Source organism: Miniopterus natalensis, chromosome 8 (genome assembly GCF_054644295.1).
Source record: "Miniopterus natalensis isolate mMinNat1 chromosome 8, mMinNat1.hap1, whole genome shotgun sequence".
In the NCBI taxonomy this organism is placed as follows: Eukaryota; Metazoa; Chordata; class Mammalia; order Chiroptera; family Miniopteridae; genus Miniopterus; species Miniopterus natalensis.
In genome coordinates this window covers 79,104,643-79,128,390 of record NC_142088.1, presented here as the reverse complement: position 1 = coordinate 79,128,390, position 23,748 = coordinate 79,104,643, and the positions used below count along the sequence as shown (strand labels likewise).

At 39.4% G+C, this 23,748-nt stretch overlaps 1 protein-coding gene across 2 annotated transcripts in view; it reads left to right on the top strand.

The window, feature by feature from the left end:
• The window catches only part of CNTNAP5 (contactin associated protein family member 5), a 724,101-nt gene that overhangs the window by 550,271 nt on the left and 150,082 nt on the right, over positions 1-23,748 (top strand). For both annotated transcript variants that reach the window (XM_087819922.1, XM_087819923.1), the window contains one exon: positions 20,382-20,538. In XM_087819922.1, coding sequence (XP_087676048.1) covers positions 20,382-20,538 — 157 coding nt within the window. The remainder of the gene's footprint in view (positions 1-20,381; positions 20,539-23,748) is intronic.

Below are 23,748 nucleotides of genomic sequence, written 5' to 3'. Positions count from 1 at the left end.
GGGGGGAAGCAGTTCAGCCCATAACAGGTAACAAGAGATCACACATTTCATCAATCAGCTAACAATATTTTCTGAGAGCTCGTTGTGTTCAGATCTGCCCAGATCACCGGAAGAGCGATGTGTGTGGGACGCAGAGCAGGGACGGACAGCTGGAGGTCCAGCCTCTCTCGCCCTCGCCTCTCCGCTTGAACACACAGGTGGACGGTGCCTTCATTGTCTCATCTGTTCTCTGAGGCGTTCGGGTCCAATCTAAAGCAGCAGCAAGTATCAGGGGCCCTGATCTGAGAGTATATTCTCAGCGTTTTCTCTCAAGCATTTACACCAAGTCCAGCTCAGAGGAGCAGGACTGGGGAAGGAGAGGGTCATGGGAAGGCCACGCGGTCAACCTTTTTCTCAATTTCACTCTTAGGAACAAGCCAGCAAATTTAAAGGCTAACCTTTACTGCAATAAATTTCCTTATCAGCGTTAGTCGTTCTTTCCTAAGGACCTCCACGAAGTTCCTCCATGCAAAGTCCTCCAAGAAAGCCTTCCAGGTGACATCCCGTGGTTTCCTTTGTGGTGGCATGCTACTGAGGACATTTTCCAGGGGACGTTTCTGTGTACTCCTACATAAGTTCTCATGCGAAAACTTACTTTCAGTGTTAAAAATCTTTTCAGTGTTAAAAAATATTTTACCTTGCTTAAGAAATGATAAAAGAACATAATGACCTGATGAGCAAAATAGATCCAGAGACATAGAAGCATAGAGCAGACTGAGAAATCTCAGAGGGAAGGTGGGGTGGGTGGGTGGGTGGGGAGAGATTAATCAAATAACTTATATGCATATGTACACAACCCATGGACACAGGCATAGTGTGGTGACGGCCTGGGGCGGGGGGTGAGTGTAGGGTGGAAGGGGTCAATGGGGATAAAAGGGGAATATCTGTAATACTTTCAAGAGTAAAGATAAATTAAATATATATATATATATCTCAGAGGTGGAAATTAAAAAAAAAGAAATGACAAGATTTCTTCTTTTTGTGAGAAATGTATAGCCCATGATATATTCCTTTCCCCTTTACTTTCCAAATAGAAATTACAAAAATAATGATTTATTTCAAAAATTTTATGTTCTGTCATTAGGAAATTATGATCTATACTTTACCATGAATTTATTGACCATACTCTTTTTGAAAGTCTGAAATCAAAGAAGTCAATCAATACAAATAATAGCATTTTTTCCCTCAAGGAATTTAAATCATATTTAGAATACAGAATTTTATTACATATACAATCTTTTATTCCACAAAACTTTTAAAAGAGTGGTAGGTAAGGTCAGAGTAACTTCATGGGTGAGATAATGTCTGTAGCGAAATTTGAGGAATAGAGATGTTGGGTTGCAAACTTTAAGAGGATTCCAAGTCCTTTTGAATCTTCTGAGTTATCCTTTTGGAAATTTGTACCTCCACAGAGAGAGAGTTGAATGGCTCTTTAAAGTCCAATTTTGAAACTAAACTAAATCATGATTTATACCCAACTTGATAAGCTGAGGTGTTTCCTGTTACCCTGCATCAAATTCCGAATAGAAAGGCTTCCTCTCGCCCTGGGTGGCCTCCTCCCTTCTGTGGCCTGCCAGAGGGGCGTCCTAGGCTGCCAAGTTATAATCAGCAAGGGTCTCTCGTGAAGCCAAGGTCCAGGGACCCGCGACATGGCCTGGTCGGACTTGGCCACAGTCGCCCGCTGCTGCTTCCGTCTGGCTTCACCGGCTGAGGCAGGCACTGGCCCACCGAGAGGTAGAGGAAGAGCGGCTTAGAGAATCTGGGGTCTCTTTTGCAGTCGCTACACTAGCCTTCAATTACTTTTCTAAAAGGCCTGTATCAAGTGCCTAATTTAAGCTAAGGCGTGGTTGCTGTCCACAGGAACTGTCAGAACCTTGATGAACCTGCTGTTATGTTTCTGTTATCATTCCGTATCCCCGTTACCTGTACAACAAACTAAAAACAAGCGCTAGGCGATCTTCCCGGCTAGGCGAAAGCAGCATTGACTGCAGATGGAGTGGGTCCCGGGAAGCTGGGCTATATATGTGTAAAAGTCATAGAAACCAATGTTTTATTTCCATGTTTTGTATTTCTGAGTGTGGAAGGAAGCGAACGATCAACAGTGCATTTAAGTTGAACGAGTAGCAGTTTTTCTTTCTCAGTGGCATGTAAAATAACGGCAGAACTTACGATTTTGGCAACTAACGTTTCATAAAGTATCATAGTTTTTATTCACAATTCCAGAATAACCAGGGACACGTAGGATATAATCATACACTTTATTCTGAGAGCTCTTCCAGGTGACCAGAATTGAGTCTTAGGGCTTGCTTCAGTCGCACTGTTCTGCACACCTGCTGACTCTCAGAGCGCCCCCTTTGGTAATGTGCTCGTTTCTCTAACGGGATTGCAGGCTTCTAAGATGACCCAACACCGCATTTGCTGTCTGTTAACGGAAAGCCGCCTTAATTGACATGTTATTGACTGATCCTAGTGGCCTCTGAGAACGGTGGCTCCTGCTGGGAGACAGGAGCAGGCTTGCCCTCGGGGCTGAGAGCTGGGTGAGCGCATCCCGTTAGCCAGCCGCCCGGCGTGTCCTCCTGGCAGCAGCAGCCTGGCTCCTGGAGGATGAGGCCTCCATCATGCTGACGGGCCCAATGTGCACCTAGGCGTCAGCGGTACAGCTACACGCTTCTCCATAACGATCTTGTCTCAGATATTAGGTGAAATAATTCATCTTTGGAGAAATTGTATTGGAATTTTCTTTGAGTGTTTGTACTGCATATCTTTTAAATAGGAGAGTGGGTTATGTTGTGCACTGTACATTGCGTATGTACAGATATATACATACATGTGTGTATGTTTATACATATGTGTGTATATATGTATATAAATACATATATTAACTTCAATTATTATTTAAAGAGTTACTAATTATCTAATATCTGCACTAGACATGTGTGTATATAGATATATAATATCTACAAATGCATATATTTATTATTCAATTGTTATTTAAAGAATCACTGAGTGTCTGATGTGTGCTGGGTATATTATGGTCACTAATCCTCCCTGCCCTTAGGTACATCACTGCCCACTTCTTGTATGCTCACTTCTTGCTCTCCGGAGGCCTGTCGTGATACGGACACATAATCACTGGTACGTTTCAGTCCTGAGTAAACTCTTGCCAGTGTTTTCACTTCATTTGGAAAATTACTTTGTATTGACACACACAGTGAATCAATTTTCTCAACTGATCATGTGATCTATTTTTAAAAAATAAAGTACTCTTTTAAATGGCACAATCCTACTCAGGAACCAAAATTAACACTTTCATATATTTTCTGATTGTAGACTATCTTTCAGAAAAATTAAATGGCCTCTCTGGGCTCTCAAGGAACAGAAAATCCTTGAAGGCAGGGAACTCATAGTCTTGGTTTCATTTTTTTGTTTTTCACTTTTTGGGGTGTGTACCCTGCAAGTAACCATAAAAAGTGGAGGGATTGATAAGCATTCCTCATATTTGGGGATGTGACATAGCGGACGCTGTCATGGAGTCCTGTGTTCATTTCCATCATGACACTGGTGATTCTTTGGCCACTCCTCTCTTCTCCGTGTAACTGCCAAGTTCTTCATATTTTGCTCATCAGAGGAGCTGCTCTGTGCTCGTTCTTCCCGGGTTGCCGGCTTGTGCTGCTCCCGGTGCTCCCGGCGTGAGGTGTGTGGGCTTCACCCCCTTTCTCTCTGGGCCGTGCTCAGACTTCTAATGAGAGTCAGACTTACGGCCCTCGGTGATGTATCGGGAACAGAACTAAATGAAGAGGGCAGTTTTGTTTGTTTATTAGCACTAGGAAATGCAAACTCACTTTGTCTCCTTCAAGCTCCCTTTCATGAATTTGCTCACCTGGTATAAATTTGAAAGAAAACTTGATTCTCATAGGTATGTAAAGAAAGGATTTCAGATAGGTCTCTCTGTCTCTCTCTTTGTCTCTGTCTCTCCTTTTTCCTTTCTTAACCACGAGCAGGTAAAGTCTGTCAGTGATAGAATTTTGTACACAGAACCGTGATCATCTCTCCTTGCATCTGTGATGGCACCTATGTGTTTAAAAGTAAGAATTTAAGAGTTATCATTTCAGGTGGATCCAAAAAAGGGATGGAGAAGAGAAGAAGGGAGAAGAAAAGTAACAATTTTGGGAAGGGAAGGGAGGGCCCAGGGAGGGGAGGAAGGACTAGGGGATAGGGAACGAGAGGGAAAGTGAAAGAGCAGAGAGGGAGCAATATGAAGGGAGGGCCCCCTGAGGAAGTTAAAGAGAGCCTCAGGCGAGAAAGGGCTGGAGGGGGGTGTTTCTAACTTTCTGCAGTTTGCATTGAATGTTATCAGCTGATTAAAGGAGACGCAGTAATGGGTGCATCTTTTCAACACAGGCGGCCCCGCACAGTGCAGCGCGGAGGAAAGGCGCCTGCTGTAAGCTGCCATGGGTTAGTTATTGTCTCGATAAGTAGTAACAGGGACTTCGATGTGGGCCTATTAGCCTGATTGATCACAGTGGCATTTTGATTAACAATGCGGCCTTTGCTCCTTTCCCACTTGGCTCACAGTTATGGACTTATTGAGTGTCTCATATAATACGAGTCGGAGTGTTGGAGACCCCTGAGTGTGTACTTTATACACACGCACACAAGGTGATGAGTAGTAAGCGTCCACACTTCAGAGGAGGCACAGGAGAGTGCTCAGGGGGCCGTCACATCCACGTCAGGCTCGGGAAGGGTGCGGGCGGGGCGTCCAGACGCCTTCAGCGTTTGTGTGTGAGTGACAGACGGCGGTCTCCAGAGGACAGGGGAACGGCAAGGTCGCCGAGGGCCAGCCCCGGAGGCTGTGGGCGGGGAGGTGCTGGGGAGGACGGCCGAGTGGGCGGATGTGCGGGCCCAGGAGAGGGCAGGTGGGGGCCAGAAGCAGCGGCACGTTCTCACGTCCCCACGAGGACAAGGGAAGACGGAGCACCAGGAGCCCCCTGACACTGCAAGTGGGAGGCCGCAACTGGGTTTGTCTGTTTCTTTCTCTTTTCTTTTCTTTTTTGAGTCAGAGTGGGAAACAGTGACGAGAACTGGGCCTCCCAAATACCTTTAATGTATATGACACAGATTTTGCTAAAATATATAAATTTCTAATCACTGTGTTGTACCCCTAAAACTAATTTAACATTGTATGTCAGTTGTAGTTAAAAAATTTAAAAATTATTTTTAAAAAATAAAATAAACTACAGTGGAATGAGGGTGGGGGCTAGGGAAGGATAACAGTAGAGCTATTTTTCTGGGGAAACTTTTAGGGAATCATGAGAAGATTGGCAGCATCAAAAGCACACTGATTGGCCCTGGCCGGGGGCTCAGCTGCTGGAGCACCAGCCATGCACCAAAGAGGTGCCGGTTCGCGTCCCGTCAGGGCACATGCCGAGGTTTCAGGTTTGATCCCCGATCCGGGGTCGTAAGAGAAGCGAAGGATCGATGTTTCCCTCTCACATTGGTGATTCTCTCTCTCTCCCCCTTTGTCTCTCTCTAAAAACGTTAAAAAAACATATCCTCAGGCGAGGATGGAAAAAATTTAAAAAGAGCACACTAACTGGATTTTTGTTACACCAAGACAAAAGAGAAGAAATTAGTTAATATACATTTCAGTTGGTTTTTCCCCCGTACCATTTAAACTTAATTTCCATTATATATTTTATTCATCTTCTCTTACAATTATATATATATTTTTAACAGGCACTAATATAACCAAGTAGATGTTTTGATAACGGAATGAAAGGTAAAACTAAGTAGCTCATTAGTACTTAGCAATTTGTAAGTGCCATTAAACAAGAGTTTTTAAAAATTATAAAGGGGGATATTTGAACATTTTGCATAAGTTCAAACCTTGTAACCAGTTCAAACCTTGCAAAATTCCAAAATTTGAATGTGTAAAATTTCAGCATCAATTATTTAGTGTAATAAAAATGGGGAGTCTTGGGCTCCACTCCGAGTATCTGGGAAAACTCTGTGAACCCTAGTTTTTATGAGCACACCAGGTTATGTTGATTAAAATCAGAAAGTACATTTTGAGAAACACTAATCTCAGGTTCCTAGAGAGAAAATTAAATTCATTTCTGTCTGCATGTTTAATGTGCCACTCCCTTAGGCAGACCTTGAGCAAAGTTAGAGGAGTTCAGGCACATTGGCCTTTTATAGAAACAATAATAATTATTAGAACATTTATTTTTGCAGGTATTTGTTTGTTTGATTGATTGCTAGTTAAATACATCAATCAATAGAACAAGATAGCTGGGGAGACAATAAAGTTTGGAATATCCCGAAGAGAGTTGGAAATGTATGCTCAATAGAGCCGTGCAGTTTATCAATAAAATAATTATTTAATGTATACACTTTGAAGACCTATGACACCCTTTCATTTTTATCTATCATAGGATTAGGTTTTATAGGTCCCATACATATAGTTAAATCATTATTGGGATTTGGAACCAAGAGATCTAAACTAAAGTCTTCCTGCCTGTGTGATATTGGGAAACTTACTAATCCTTTATTAGCTTAAAGTTATCCATAAAATTAGAATGGCTGTCTTCACAGAGTGGCTGGGAGCGTAGAATGACACACGTTATAGGAAACTTGTTTTGAATGCTACGAGTATAGAAATCCAATTTTATTTCACTGGTTAAAAAATAAAAATGGCAGATGTATTCAAAATAAGAATAACTTCAGGTTTTCCCTGGAACTATACGCTTCTCAACACATCAGCCATTACTTCCTCTTTAATTTCTACATGTTGCTTAAAAGTCAACTTCAAATTTATTTCATTCTAGCTTGTATTAAGGGTCATGTTTATCCATTTTTTCTCACCTGCCACATTGTGAAGGACCCAGTGGCAGGGCTCATATCTGTTTTATATTTTTATACTCAAACCAGACAAGCATCATGTCCACTGTAGGTGTTTTATGTGACTTTGCTGCGTGCATGAATGAACTGGTGTGAGCACCTATCTGTACGCTGATCTTGCGATGCCACAGTGAGAGCAAAGTGATTCAAACACAAATATGTGTCCTTCTCCGGGCCCATCACAAAGATGACAAAACTGCATGTTGTCTTAAATTATGGCATAAAATGCCAAAGATGAATGGACCTACATAAAGATTAAAAGCATTGCAGTCATATTTATTTCTGCAGCAAGTTCTTTTTTTTAGTGGCATCTGTGGGAAATGCTGCTGTGTGGATGTTTCTTTTCTTTGGCATTTAGTCATTTGTTTATTTAGCAAATATCTATTTACTTCCTAGGTCAAGTCAGGCACATTCTACACCTGGGTACACAGTCATGAACCAGACTTCAAAAGCCCTTGCTTTAACTCTAATGAGGGATAACATGCCAGGAACGTGTTACACAAACGAAAGACATTTTAAAAATCACTGCTTCAAGTAATAGTAAATACTGCTAAGAAAGTAATGGAGTGACTTTGGATCCCTTTCAATAGGGTCAGTGCAGGAGAGGGGAGATTTAATTTTAGGGTCCAATGATACAACAGAGTCAGCCACTGTAAAAACCCATGGGAAGGTGGATCTGGGCCGAAGGCGGCACGCGTCGAAGAGTGTGTGCGACGGCCTGTGGGAGGCCAGTGCCGCCGGAGTGGGCTGGAGCAGGGCATGAACCGGGCTGAGGCTGCAGGAACCAGGCTTGGGGTCTTAGGGGCCAAGGGGAAGAGCCTGGATTGGATTTCTGTGATGGGGTTATCCTGGAGGATTTTAATCAAAGAGATAAATCATCCGATACAGACTTTAGAAGTCCCCCCGGCTGCTGTCAAAATAACTTTTGGGGGGTGGGAAAATAGTGGAGGCAGAAATGTTCCCCTGGAGTCTGTTGTAATCACCTACAAGAGCTTGCTGTCGCTTTGGCTAGGTTCTGTCCCTTACCGGCCGAGGAACCTTTCACAAGTAAGGTATCTTCTGTCCAGTACCTCTGTTTTCTCATCTGTAAAAGGTATGGAAGCATTTTCCTTAGGGTCCTTGTGGAGATTGAGTGAACTCGGATATAAAAATACATAAAACTTCCTGGAATACTTCAAAGGCTCAATAAACGCTAGACTTTTAAAATTCAGGATTATCAGCGCAAACAGACACATTAGCTCTACCCAGACTTACTGCTATCCTGCACTTCTAGCCTGTGCATGCATCAGGTGCCTGACTTCTCTAACTGCCTCTTCCTCATTGCTTTCTCACGGCATTAATCAGTGTGGTTCAGCTATGCGATGGTAATAGCTACACCCCACCCCAGGTTTCTGAGGCTTAACACGGGGAAGGGTTTCTTCTCGCATTACGATTTTTCCCAGTACGATTTGATGTGGATATGGGAAGCTCCCTCCATTCTTTTCTCTCCCAGGCTGGAAACTCCCGCTTTCAAGTTTATCATATCAGAGGAACTCTGCAGTAAACTAAAGATTATTCCAATGCTCTGGGGGTCACGTATTACCAGTTTCCACAAATGTATGGTCACTGATCATGTTCCTGACTGGTTATTTTCACCTGTAAGGCTCACATTACCTCCATATGCTTTTAGCACATTAGAAAGTAAAAAAGCCTGTGAGCCACTGTGCAGGCAGGTTTCTAGGACACAAGCCATGCAGTGGTAACCTAGGGGTCCAGACCCCTGAGCCCAGCTTTGCCTCAGCTACCTTGTGACTTTGAACATATCATATAACATTGCTAGGATTTTTCATTTCGACTCTTCGGTTAAAATATCCTACCAAAATGCAAAGTGTTAGTATATTGTCCCATGAAAACTCAAACAATGCAGATAGAATCATTTAACTTAATCATTTTGTCTTTGCCTAACCATGAAGGGTCTGTATGGTACATTCTGGAGAGTTTTGTTTACTTCAGCTTTCAATGACCCCATCAAAGTCACTTTTATCATTTGGTTCAAGAGGCATATCGTTAATCTTTTCTTCCCTCCCCCCTTTATGAGCTCACTTCAGTTAAATAAGCAGGGAGAAGAGAATACTGAAAAAACATTATAAAATATTGATTTCTAATGTCATTGATGAACTCTTAATCACACTGTTATACTCATGTTTTTATTTCATGATCCTGACCAGAAGAAATGAGACCAAGATACTTTGATGAACGTGTACACTCTTCTCTGAGATGGATGAGGCTGTTTTTCTTTCTGACTAAACATTTCCTTAGAAATGATATTCTATTTAGAAAGAAAGAATGTACTTTCTTTAGTAGCCAGACTCTCCTTTCCTAAACCCATGTTTTGATGGCTTGTATTTTGACCCTGCAACGAGACATTGAGGTGCAGTCACCTCTAATTATTGTGGGTTTGTATTTTGATCATGCAAGGAGACATTTTGGTGCGATCATCTATAATTGTTTGGCCTTATAGCTTTGATGGTATCTTTCTCTGCTGTTATTTTAAGCCCACATGCTTAACTTCAGCTTGTGGGGTTGGGATATCTTTAGTATGAGTGAAATCTCATTATTTCAAGCAGTTGCTTCCTAATAATGCCTGAGTGAAAATCAGATCCTTTCTCCTCTTGCGACACAACTCCTCCTGTGGCCACCATGGCTGAAATACTCCTTAAACCAAGGGTCTAATCAAATATCACCATTTCCATGAAATTAAACCATTTCCATGAAATCTTTCTCAGGACTTCTGAACAAAATTCATACTTTCTTGTTCTGGGCTTCCCTAACATTTGATTAACTGCTCTATTTTGGCCCCAATCTTATTCTGACTTGCATTTCTTTTATCTGTGTACACATACTAGTTTCCCTAAATGTATCAGCTGCTTTCGGGCAATACAGTCTATTAAAATTTATATCACTGGAATATCACATCATGACTACCACACTCATATATATGCAGCATATATACATATGTATGCATATAAAATTATGTATATCATTATATTTAATTACATTTTCATATAAATAAAATATGTAGTTATCATTTATATTTATGTAAACCTTTAAACTTTGTGTCACCCTATGGGTGGAAGTTGTGACAGGTGACTGTGAAGTCATCAGCCATGGGAATAGTTTCTCAAAAGTTCTATGCAGACTTTCTGACTGAATACATTGGTGGGAGGCATCGAGCCTAGTGCAGATGAGCCCCAACTACCACCACTGGGAGAAACTGCTGTCTGAATTACAGGAAAGTCCAAGCACCATGTATGAAGTGGGCATGAGAGTCAGGGTTACACTGCAAGTAACTGGAATTGAGTTGAGTTCGGCTGAGAGTGAACTCAGATTGGGTTCAAGTGAGGACTATGTGTGTGGAGGGGAGAGGGCAACCAGAGAAGTGCTCTAGGAGTGACCTGCTGAGCAAATGCTAAAGTGCCTGCTGTAACTGCTCCCACTGACAGGCCAAAAGTGAGGTAAGCAGTGAGGTCCAAACAGAGTCGCTGCTTCCTTTCATTCTCTTTACCCACTGTGTGTCTCTTTATTTAACTTTCTAACAAAATTGTAAATACCCGGTAAGCAGGACCACATTAATCATTTTCCTAACTTCCTTATAATCCCTACAGAACATTTTATGTGGTTAATGTCTGATTTGTATTTTATCAGTTATTTTCAACATAATGCTATACATCTAGTTGCAGAAGCTCCATGGCATACAGCATTCAGTACCGATTCTCTGCTCACATGTCTGCATTGGGGGGAACAGTGTGCTTCATGTGATGTGCTGAGCCCTACACTGGAGAGGATGACTCTGTCTGGGACTTGTTCTCCTGGTCATGTCAGAGAAGCTCCCTGGGGGCAAGTAGAAACCTGCATGTCCCTTAAGGTTTAAGCTCTAAACTTCTGGACTGTCATTTCTGTTCTCCTTCCAAGAGGCCAAACAAGTAGCAAGATGATGCCTAACATCAGTGAGGCAGAAGCGTTTATTTCGGCCATCAGCCACTGTGCCATAGATTTAGTAATCAGCGCAGGCTGAAGCTGCAACAATGCTCTTCCTGTTGGCAGACTGAATTTACCAGGATCTAAGGCTATATGCACACAATTTCTAAACTCAGAAATAAAATAAAGCAAATCAATGACAATGAGATTTCAACACAGTAGTATTGTCTCTACATATTTACAGAATGTTCCAGCTCCTGTCTGTTTTGTTTGGAATTAAACTTGTGCTGTTTATAGTGATGGGGACAGGCTGTACCTATAGTTATCTCTGAGGGTCCACCGTGCTTAGTGTTCCTCAGGTCATCAAGACTTTAAATAGTGCAAGATTCAAGATGGGTCTCTAATTTGAATGCTGTTTAACATCTCATAGTGATTAAGCCATAAAATTATACAGCAAACTTGCTTCATGATTTCTCCTAAATTTCTTACATTGGGAAAATTGTAACTTGAATTAAGCATATGTAGCCTGGGTTTATGATTGGGTGTTCTATAAACCTTATTGTGATTTATCTCTCCTTGAACTATTTCCCTGTACATTCTCTGTATATATCACATAAATGTTTCACTGGAGGAAAAGTTAGGGTCAGGATATTGTGCTTATTTACTCATTAACAAAACTCCTACATTTGACCTCTGTAATGTCTTAAATTCAGATAAATATTTTTCTAAAACTGTTCATATAGGAATTAACATGAGCTCATTTTATGAGACCTACATAACCTTGATACCAAAATATGGCAAGGATAACACAAAAGAAGAAGACTATAGTCAAATAACACTGAAGAATATAGATGCAAAAATCCTAAACAAATTACTACTAAATTGAATACAACAATCTGTAATACTTTGAACAAAAAGATAAATTACACACACACACACACACACATATGTGTGTGTGTGTGTGTGTGTGTGTGTGTATAATCACAATCAAATATGGGTCATTTCATTCTGGGGGCAGAAGAATGGTTCAACATATGCAAATTGATCAATGTAATGCACCACATTAAAAAAAACAAAGGATAATCCTGGCCAGTGTGTCTCAGTTGGTAGGGCATCATCCCATGCACTGAAAGGTTGCAGGTACAATTCCTGGTAAGGGCACATGCCCTGTTTGTGGGTTGATCTCCAGTAGGGGGTGTGCAGGAGGCAGCTGATTGATGTATCACTCACATCAATATTTCTGTGTGTATCTCTCTCCCTTCCTCTCTCTGTAAAAATCAATAAAAAGTCTTTAAAATACCCACAAAGGATAAAAGTGATCTTATCAATAGATTCAGCAAAAACATTTGATAAGATACAACATCCATTTATGATTAAAAGACTCAATAAAATAGGTATAGGAGAAAAGTACCTCAACATAATAAAGGCTATATGTGATAAACCATCAGCTAATATCATACCCAATAGTGAAAAACTGAAAACTTGCCTCTAAAATTAGGAACAGGACAAGGATCCCCACTCTTACCACTCTTATTCAACATAGTTCTGGAAGCCTTAGAGCAATCAGGCAAGAGAAAAACAAAAGGCATCAAAATTGGGAAAGAAGAAGTAAAAGTGCCATTTTTTGCAGATGAAATAATTCTGTATATACAAAACTCTAAAGACTCCACTGAAAAACTATGTGACAATAAACAAAGTGAAGTTGCAAGATACAAAATCAATGTACAAAAATTAACTGCTTTCCTATATACTAGCAATGGAATTTCAGTAAGAGAAGTGAAAAAACAAAAACCAATTCCTTTTGTAATTGAAACCAAAAGAATAAAGTATCTAGAAATAAATTTAATAAAGGATGTGAATGATTAATGTACTGAAAACAACAAAGCATTATTAAAAGAGATTGAAAAGACACAATGAAATGGAAAGATATTCCATGTTCATGGATTGGAAGAACCAATGTAGTTAAAATGACCATATTACCCAAAGCAATATACAGATTTAATTAAATCCCCATCAAAATGACAATGATGTTTTTTAAAGAAATAGAACAAGAAATCATCAGATTTGTATGGAACTACATAAGTTCCCAAAAAGCCAAAACAATCCTTGGAAAAAATGAAGCTGGAGGTATCACACTACCTAACTTCAAATTATAATACAGAGCTATGATAATCAAAACAGCAGGGTATTAGCAGAAAAACAGACATATTGACCAATGGAACAGAACTGAAGACCCAAAAATAAAACTACAGATACATGGACTAGCAATTTTTGACAAAGGAATGGAAGACACACAATGGAGAAAAGAAAGCCTCTTCAATATATGATTCTGAGAGAATTGGAAAGCCACATGCAAAAAAAAATAAAACCCAGATTACAATTTATCTTCTCGTACAAAAATTAATTCAAAATAGATCAAATACCTAAAAATAAGATCTGAAACAATAAAGTATATAGAAGGAAACACAAGTACTAAACTTATGGACCTTGGTCATAGAGAAGATGTTATGAATTTGACCCCAAAGGCAAGGGGAGTAAAGGCAAAAATAAATAAATGATACTATATCAAACTAAAAAATTCTGCACAGCAAAATAAACCAACAACAAAATAAAAATGCAACCAACCAAATGGAAGCTGTGTAAACAACAGCTTCAACAAAGACTTAATTTCCAAAATGTGTAAGAATTCATACAACTCAACAACAAAAACAAACAATCTTATTAAAAATAGACAGAGGGCCTAAACAGAAAACCCTTCCAAGGAGACATGCAAAAAGCCAACAGATGCATGAAAAGATGTTCAACTTCACTAGGTATTAGGAAAATGCAAATAAAAACAAATATGTGATACCATCTTAAAACTGTTAGAATGTGTATGTTCAAGAAGATAGGTAATAACAAGTGTTGGAGAGGTCTTGAATTAAAAGGAATCCTCCTTCACAACCACTAGGGAAAACAGTATAGCGGTTCCTTAAAAAACTAAGAATAGAGATACTATAGGACCCAGCAATTCCTTTTCTGGATATCTACTCGAAAAACTAAAAAATACTTATTTTCAAAAATATATTCACCCTTATGTTCATTGGCAGCATTATTTATGGTGGCCAAGGCATGGAGACAATCAAATTGTCTTTAGATAGAGGATTGGATAAAGAAGATGTGCTACATATATACAATGAAATACTACTCAGTCATGAGAAAGGATGAAATATTGCCATTTGTGACCACATGGATGGACCTTGAGGATATTTTGCTGAGCAAAATAAGGCATTCATAAAAAGCTAAGAGCCATATGATTCCACTCACATGTGAGACAAAAAACTGAAACTCAGAGACAGACAAACAACATTATGAAGGTAACCAAAAGGAAGGAATGGGGTTAATAAAGTGTAAAGAGGACCAAGTATATGGTGATGGAAGATGATTTGACTTTGGGTAGAGGGAACACAATGCAGTACATAGATCATGTGTCCTGGTGATGTACACTTGAAACCTGTATGACTCTGCTGACTAATGTCACTTCAGTACATTAAATTAAAAAAGATTTATTTACTCTTATATTCATTGCAGCACTATTTATAATAGCAAAAACATGGAAACAACCTAAGTGCCCAGCAATTAATGGTTAGATAAAAAAGATGTAGTACATATATACAATGAAATATTAGCCATAAAAGATAAAATATTGCCATTTGTCTTTGTCACAATGATCATACAAGAAGAAAAGATAAAAGACATCTAAATTGGAAAAGAAGAAGTAAAATTGTCATTATTCAAAGATGACATGATATTGTACATAGAAAACCCTAAAGACTCCACCAAAGTACTATTAGATTTGATAAATGAACTCAGCAAGGTAGTAGGATACAAAATTAACATTCAAAAATTGATGGCTTTTTTATACACCAATGAACTCTCAGAGAGAGAAACTAAAGAACAATAACATTTTAAAAAGTAAGACATCTAGGAATAAATTTAATCAAGGATGTAAAAGACCTGTACTTGGAAAACTATAAGACACTGAAAAAAGAAATAGAGGAAGATATAAGCAAGTGGAAGAATATACCATGTTCATGGATTGGAAGAATTAATATTATTACAATATCCATACTACTCAAAGCAATCTATAGATTCAGCACAGTTCCTATTGGACCTTGAGGATATTAACAGAACTAGAACAAATATTTCAAAAATTTATATGGAACCAAAAAAGATCTCTAATAGCCACAGCAATCTTGAAAAAGAAGAACAGAGTTGGAGGGATTGCTATACCAGATATCAAGCTATACTACAAAGCTATTGTAATTAAAACAGCCTGGTACTGACACAAGAATAGGCATACAGATCAATGGAACAGAACAGAAACCCCAGAAATCGACCCACGACATTATGGTCAATTAATATTTGACAAAGGAGGCAAGAACATACAATGGAGTAAAGACAGTCTCTTCAATAAATGATGTTTGAAAAATAGGTCAGATACATGCAAATATATGAAACTAGACCACCAACTTACACCATACACAATAATAAATTCAAAATGGATAAAAGACTTAAATGTAAGTTGTGAAACCATAAAAATTCTAGAAGAAAACGTAGGGAGCAAAATCTCAGATCTCAGACATTTCTTGTAGCAATATGTTTGCCAATACATCTTCTAGGGCAAGAGAAACTAAGGAGAAAATAAACAGATGGGACTGCATCAAAATAAAAAGCTTCTGCACAGCAAAAGAAACCACTCTCAAAATGCATGGTTTGGGAGATCATATTTGCCAACCATACATCTCATAAGGGGTTAATTTCCAAAATATACAAAGAACTTATACAACTGAAAAAGAGGAAGAGAAAAATCTAATTAAAAAATGGGCAAAGGACATGAGTAAACATTTCTCCAAAGAGGACATACAGATGGTCAACAGACATATGAAAAAATGCTCAAGGTCACTAGTCAACAGAGAGATGAACATTAAACCACAATGAGGTGTCACTTCACACCCTTCAGAATGGCTCCATCAACAAATCAACATATGACAGGTGCTGGCGAGGGTGTGGAGAAAGGGGAACCTGGTGCACTGCCGGTGGGAATGCACACTGGTGCAGCCACTGTGGAATGCAGTATGGAAGTTTCTTAAAAAACTTAAAATGGAGCTGCCTTTTGACCCAGTGATTTCACTTCTGGGAATATATCCCAAGAATCCGGAAACACCAACCAGAGAGAACATATGCACCCTTATGTTCACAGCAATGCAATTTAAAATAGTTAAGATCTGGAAATAGCCCAAGTGCCCATCAGTAGATGAGTGGATAAAAAAAGCTGTGCGACATTTACACTATGGAATATTATGCAGCTGTAAAGAGGAAGGATCTCTTACCCTTTGGGACAGCATGGGTGGAGCTGGAGAGTATTATGGTAGGTGAAGTAAGCCAGTCTGAGAAAGACAAATGATCTCACTTAAATGTGGAATCTAAGGAACAAAATAAATTGACAAAGATAGAACTACAGACATGGATCATGAAACAGACTGACAGATCTCAGGGGGAAGGAGGGAAGAAGGGTGAGAAGAGATTGACCAAAGAACTTATAAGCATATATGCACAGCCCATGGACACAGACAGTAGACAGGGGAAGAAGTATGGAGGGGAGGGGTGGGAGATGGGGGGCAAGGGGTAAAGGGGAGAAAATGAGGGACATCTGTAATACTTTCAACAATAAAATAAATTAAAAAAAAAACAAAAATACATTACCAACTGACAATGGGAAATGAAATAAAATAATCCAAAAGAAAGTAAGTAACAATAAACATGGATTATTGACATTACAGTACATGCTAGACATTTTAATTAAGGGAGTCATTTCATGCAGTAAGGAAAATTATGTGGTCAAGCAAATTTTGTGCAAATTTCCATGCGCCATGTGAAGCCTTTAATTAACCTGTCTTGAAAGTCCGGGAACCTTTAAAAACTTCACATATACTGCATTGGGAGAATATGACATTTACGCCTTTACACCATTTTGACTTTTTTCAATTATTGCCAAGACAAAAATGTATTGAGCAAATGTCACTTCAAAAGAAACGATGACCTAGTAGTGACCATTCCTCCTGGTGGCTGGTATTGACTGCTAAAAAAGAGCAATATAAAGAAAAGGCCTGTAGTTCCATAAAGGGACTTTTAACATCCAGAAATGGTATCCTGATCTTGTTAATTGAGTAGCTTAGAAACATACACAACAAACCCGAAAGAAAAAGCCAGCTTGGTCATTTGTGAAAATCTGAGAATTATTTTTTGTCTTTGAATTCTCTAAAGCAACAGAATTATTTTAATCAATTAAAGACCAAATATACTATATATATATATATATATATATATATATATAAGTGACAGCCATTGGTGACAGCGTGGATGAATCCTGAGAGTATTATGTTAAATAAGTCAGATGAAGAAACAAAAAGCATATGGCCAGGGTGGGTGTGGCTCAAGTGGTTGAGCATAGACCTATGATCCGGAAGGTCACGGTTCAATTCCTGGTCAGGGCACATGCCCAGGTTGTGGACTTGATCCAGGCGGGGGCTTGCAGGTGGCAGCCGATCAATGACTCTCTCATCATTGATGTCTCTCTCTCTCTCTCTCCCTTCCTCTCTCTGAAATCAGTAAAGATATATTAAAAAAAAAAAGCATATGATTTCATTTATATGTAGAATATAAAACAAAAACTAACAAAGACTCTAACAAAACAAACAACCAAACTCATATGTACAGAATGGTGGTTACCAGAAGGGAAAGAAGGTGGGGGAAGGTGGGAGAGAATAAAGGGAGATGAATCAGTGGTAATAGAAGAAAATCAGACTTTCGATGGGGGCGTGCAATAGCGTACACAAATGTCAAATTACAAGCTTGTACTCCTGGAAATTATATAATGTTATTAACCATTGTTACTCCTATAAATTTAATTTTTAAAAAAACCTGGTGGTAGATTTTAAGAATTGCCTGACTTGCTCTTTGACCTTTACTTTGACCATTTACTCTTCTCCAGGTAGCCAGCCAGTTGGAACGTGCCCCTGCCTTCAAGTTTTGCTCAGTGTATGCTTTCATTCAATTCTGCCCTGACCATTCTAAAATTGTGGCACAGCCTTCTTTCCACACACCTCCCTCTTTCTTGGCCTCATGTATTGTTTCCATACCCTACCCCTTTCTAATTACTAAATTATTTATTTATCATTGTTGTCTACTTTTCATAATTACAATATACTCTTTTGAGAGCAGGTTTTTTTGTGTGTATTTATTTTGGTTTATTTAAATGATTTAACGCAAGTGCCTAGAATAGTTCCTGTAATATTATGGATCTTCAGTAAATATTTTTGTAGGAATATATGTAATGTGTATGTAAAATTATAGTATATATTATGGATATATTCAAGATAGATATGTTACATATGTATAAATTATGCCTTATATTCCTGTCTACGTCTGTTGAGTCTTGAATGAAGGCACATGTAATCTCCAGTTTTTGTGTTTTGTGCTCCATCTAGTACTTCGCAGGGAAGGAAATACAAAGACAAGACAGCTGGGAAGAAAATTTAGCCGTCACCCCCCTGCTCTCATATACGTGTGTGCGCATTTGTTTCTCTTCTCTCCCCTTTCTTCTTGCTCATCAACAATCAGCTTAAACAATTTGCCCCCTTTATTCTAACTTCCAGACATGAGGAAGGGACCCCAAGCCTTAGTGGCACAGGACCCCGATGGGTTCACGGCAACACTAAGCCTGTGCTGGTGATGGACTTCTCCAGGGGCTCAGAATACCATCAAGATTTGGTAAAACTCCTGGGAGGGAGCATATGCTCCAGAAGCTGTGCACAAATTGTTCTTTCAGAACTCGTGCCATTTATAACGATGTTAATATAATTAAAACCTTGGTTTAGGTTTTGTACAAAACAGTCCATGATGACATTGAACTTTGCTGTGTGATTTGGATTCTAGATTACGGGGACAGTCCTGAGCAGAGCTAGAGGGAGGGAGAGGCAGAGAAAGCCCTTCCATTTCTTGGACGCAAAGACAGCAAATGCAAAACGTTTTCCCCCTGTGCTGCTTGGACTCACCACTGGGAAGATTCACCTGAGCTTTCCCCAGGCCTAAAAGAGCTTTATGCTCTAAAGAAACCAAGCAGCCCCCTCGGCCACCTGAGGGCGGCTTATCTGGGCTAAGAATTAGAAAGAAGCAGTACAGTGTTCAATGATTTAGAGCTGTTTGAAACAAAGAAAAATAGTTCAGCATTTAGAATATTTGTTTACAGACATTTATAACTGTAACTCTAGCTTTCAAGAAAATAGAAGGGCTTGAAACATTTTAGGCTAAAAGAAGAGTGAAATGCTGGGGTGAGTGTGGCCCTGCAGGCTGCCTGCCCTGGCTGCACACCCCGAGAGACTTCTGCCTTTCATGGCACCTTCCTCACCTGTTTCTCATGACCTAAGGATTTGGGGAGAGCCCCAGGTTGCCACTGCTTTTCCTATTTGCCTCAGTGATCTTGGAACTTGAGTAGTGAGAACGATCCACAGAAAGTTGCTGCTCTTTGTGTACATAAATAATCTGTTCAATATATGTTCATAAATCAACGGTTGCATAAAAATTAAATCCCGCCTAGGCAAAATTTAATTTCAATGTTGTAGCATTCTCAGGCAATAATATTATTCTACTTTAAAGTGGTAAATCATTAACAATTGACCCTAATATTTTTTTCATCTTTAAAATTAAACACACATTAAGTGCCTGTTTTATGCTCAACAGGACCAAAATAGCAATTATGGAAGGGAAGGGAGACCTAACCCCATTCAGCCTAAAACTGTATTTATTAAATACCTCCACCTCTGCCTAGAATTGTGGTTTTCATACATTATCATCTCATGAATAATAATTTTAATTTACAGAAGTATTTCAAATCATAAAAAAAATATCCAACAAATTTTACTAAACTAAACTTTACAAAGGAAAAACTTAACAAGGACAAGGTTATGCACTAGCTTTTATGGGTTAAGTATGATGCTCAGAAGGATTGCTTTCCATTGACAGGTTTAAAGAAAAATTAACTTTTGTACCTATATATTAATTTTTTTAGTCTTAAATACGACTCAGTTTATTTACTCAGTTGTGATACCTTCTTGATTTGTAAGCATTTAAGTTCGTGAACCTGCCTCTGAACATTGTGATTAATCAATATCCTACTATATACATACACACACACATGAACTTATTGGTTATAAGTACAAACATATGTAGATATAGATATCTATCCATATACATATACATGAGTATAAGAGAGAGAGAGAAACTGGGGGAGAAGAAAAGGAAGGAGGAGTATATATGTGTGTGTGTGTGTGTGTGTGTGTGTGTGTGTGTATGTATTCTTCTCGGCGTTTCTCCCTCAGGGTCTGTGACAGCTGCTGTGCTGTTCCAGGCTTGCCCCTCTAACTGTGAAATGCCTTGTCTTTCAGATGGAGTTCCCTTTACCTGGTGGATGGGCCGGTCAAAGGAGAGGCACCCGTACTGGGGAGGTGCTCCTCCCGGAGTCCAGCAATGTGAATGTGGCCTGGATGAGCTTTGCCTGGACGTTCGGCACTTTTGCAACTGTGATGCTGACAAGGATGAATGGTAATTGGATCATAACCTTTCTGCAGGTGTGGAGGAAGCACATTAATTCATGCATAACATTTCCCCCAAGAGAAAAAGATATGGATGAGAAATCCAGTATACACTAGGGCTTCCTAATGATTGTGATAGTCCTTAACTTTGAAAATTGCTAGTTCTAATACTTTTAGGGCTATGACTGAGGTTTGTGCTATAAAGCATATTGTCCTACCATCACCTCCTTATATTCTGAGCATTCCCTTAAAAAATAATAAAATGTAGTATTTAGTTTTGTGATGTAGTCAGTGTTTCTAAAATGTGTGGAACATAAGTTTGGGAAGGACGAGTGGAAGCAGATAAGGATTTGTAACTACCAGACTGTGTTTTAGCTCTCTCATTTCCCCACTGTTTTAGTCACCAGCCAAACCTATTACTGCCAATAAAAATACCACAAAGAAAATTGATGCTTATTGAGCATCTATTTAACCCATTAACAACCTATTAATTCCTTATAATTCTCTCATTTTTGCATCTTAAGGTTGAGGAATGTGGGTTGCAGAGAAGTTAAACAATGTTCCCAAGGTCATACACACTACTAAGGGAGATGCAGAATTTGCACTCTGGTATAGCTAGCTGGTGCCAGGGTCCCTCTTACTGTCTCACACCAAATTACCTTTGCCAGATACAGGTTAGTCTTTTGTTCCCATGTCCATGATATCAACCTTCCCTCTGTTCTTTGGGTGCACTGCTTGTTTTTCATTGTAATGATTATGAAAAGTGTACAGAACACTTCCAAATCTACTTTGCTTTGAGTGAACTTAGGCATTCTTTGGTTTTGGCTTTAAATTTCACATGTTCATCAAATGCTGCTCAGTATTATCAGGGATTCCTAGGTCAAGCTGCTTTCAACTCAGTTGAAATTTATTTAAGCACTTTCCCTTCACTGTTAAACAATAGGGACTGTTTCAAATGAAATTTAAGGTTGAGTTAAAACCTCAGTTCTGGGAGGAGAGGACCAAAGGTTTGGCTCCATCATTTTCTGCTGGATAAACCAACCACCTCTTCAGGGTATGCTGGGGCTGCCAGGGCCCCAAGACCAGGTGCCTGGGGGCCTTCTGTACTCCTGGCACCCTGACACGAGCTAATTCAGGTGAAGTTGACTGGAGGAAGGATGGTCTGCTTCATTCTTTGGGGTCCAACTTTACCCTGTAGTGACTTCTATCACAGCATCATGGATCCTGCAAATCAACTATAACTCATGTCTCTGTTAATACTTTGTCCCTCAAGACTCACTCCTGTGCAGTAAAACTCAGTGGCAGTTAGCTAAATAGATGAATTTAGAAGACCTCTGCAGATAAATTATTACTAAATGGCATCTACAAGCATGAGAGCTATTTGTGAAAGGGTTGGATGGTTGTGTTGCCAAGAAAACATGTTCAAAATTCTCTGTAACCAGAAACTTAAAATCACTCATTGTTTATTCTTTAATTCCCATTCAGTATTGATAACATTAGAGATGTATAGATTTATAATCTTGAATGGAAGCATCTTTATTTCATTTTTCATCATCAGAGAAGTTGATATGGAGGTAGAATATAAAGAATTATTGAGTGGGGAAGTGTTCTAATTACCTTCAACCCTCACTCTATTTTTGGCTGAATTCTTGATCGTTTCTCACTGTTTCATTTCCTATGTTGTGTAGCCTTTTCACACTGATACAGCCTTTTCAATAGTGCCTTTGTGCCTTCCCTTCCCAAGGAACAAGTGACCAGGAATGGGCTTAATTTACTCAACGCTGGGAGGCAGTGTGAAGAATGATACCACATCACCTGAAAGCGGTAGATAAGACCATTATGTGGAAATGCCTCTACTCTCTCTTCTCCAGGACTTTCCACCAATCATCTCTTGTACTCAGATTTGAGGTCCTCTTTGGACTTGCTCACTAGTTTGCTACCCTTTGGACCTCTCATCTGTTGACTTAATTCTGTCACCTTGGCTATGCTCAGAACTCTTCAAAATGCCTTTTCACTAAACTCTGGGTCTGTCAATACCTCTGGTAACTCAGAGGTTGTAGCATATTTCATAACCCTTTCCATTTTCTTTAGAGCCAGGACACAGCCCATCTTCTGTCTCTTTCTGTGGCAAACAATCTCTGGTAGAGCATCAGCATTTAATTTTCGCTGCAGGATTTGATCAACAACCAACCTACCAAGGATCAAGAAAATGATCTGAACTCCCATTTGTGAAGATGCAGTCAAGCAATTCTCTGTACAGAGAAAGCAAGAGCATGATAGTCTCTACCCTTGAGGAACGTGTCACACAGTAGAAAATAAAAAGCCAGTTAGTTAGCAATAAATGGACAAGCATGATGAATTTCCTAATAAAAACAGGCACAGTTGTGCCAATACCTGGGGTAGATATGGGCTTGGATAATTAGATTTCAAGGAAAAGTGGTAGCTACAGTTTGAAGGACCAGAAGTTAGTTAAGTTAGTTTAATACAGGTAGGTGGAACTTCCATGTGTTCAGGCAGGGAAATGTGAAATCATATAAAAAGTACTACTACTTCCCCAAACACTGGTATATTGGTGTGGTTTTTTGCACAGCTTTCATTTGGGGAACTTGCAAAGTGCAAAAACTAACCCAACTGTAAAACAGTTAATCATGTTACTTAACATTTTTCAGCCTCATTCTTGGAGGACCTGGTCAAGCTGGCTTTCCGCTTGTTCTTCATTTTTGTTTCAGACAGTCATGCCCCTTTAAGTATCACTAGTCTTCTGCATGTTCCTAAGACACCTCAAATATATTCACATTATAAAATCTTCTCAAGATCCTGCTCTTGGTAAAGTTAATCAGAAAACTGATTTGGGTTGCTATAGCATCTAGTAGATAGCAGTTTAATATGTTACAACTCCTAGAGAGTGTTGTCACTTAAAAATGTTCCCTATCGTATACTGAAGTGTTGTTATTTAACCTAATATATCTCATGTCTCATATAATAACACCCCAAATTCTTGAGGTTTATTATTTTCTTTCCCCAGAAAAGGACCCTGAGGCTCTGAGACAGTGGCTTGGTTAAGGTCACATGACTGAAAGGGCAGAGTTGGGCTCCAGCTGAATTCAGTGATCTGCTGACTGACAGCAGGCAAGGAGCTGCCGAGTCAGGATTTTGAGTCGTGGCCAGCAAGGCTGTGAGAGAGGCCTTTCCTGGGCCTCTCCAGTCAGGCCACGCAGCC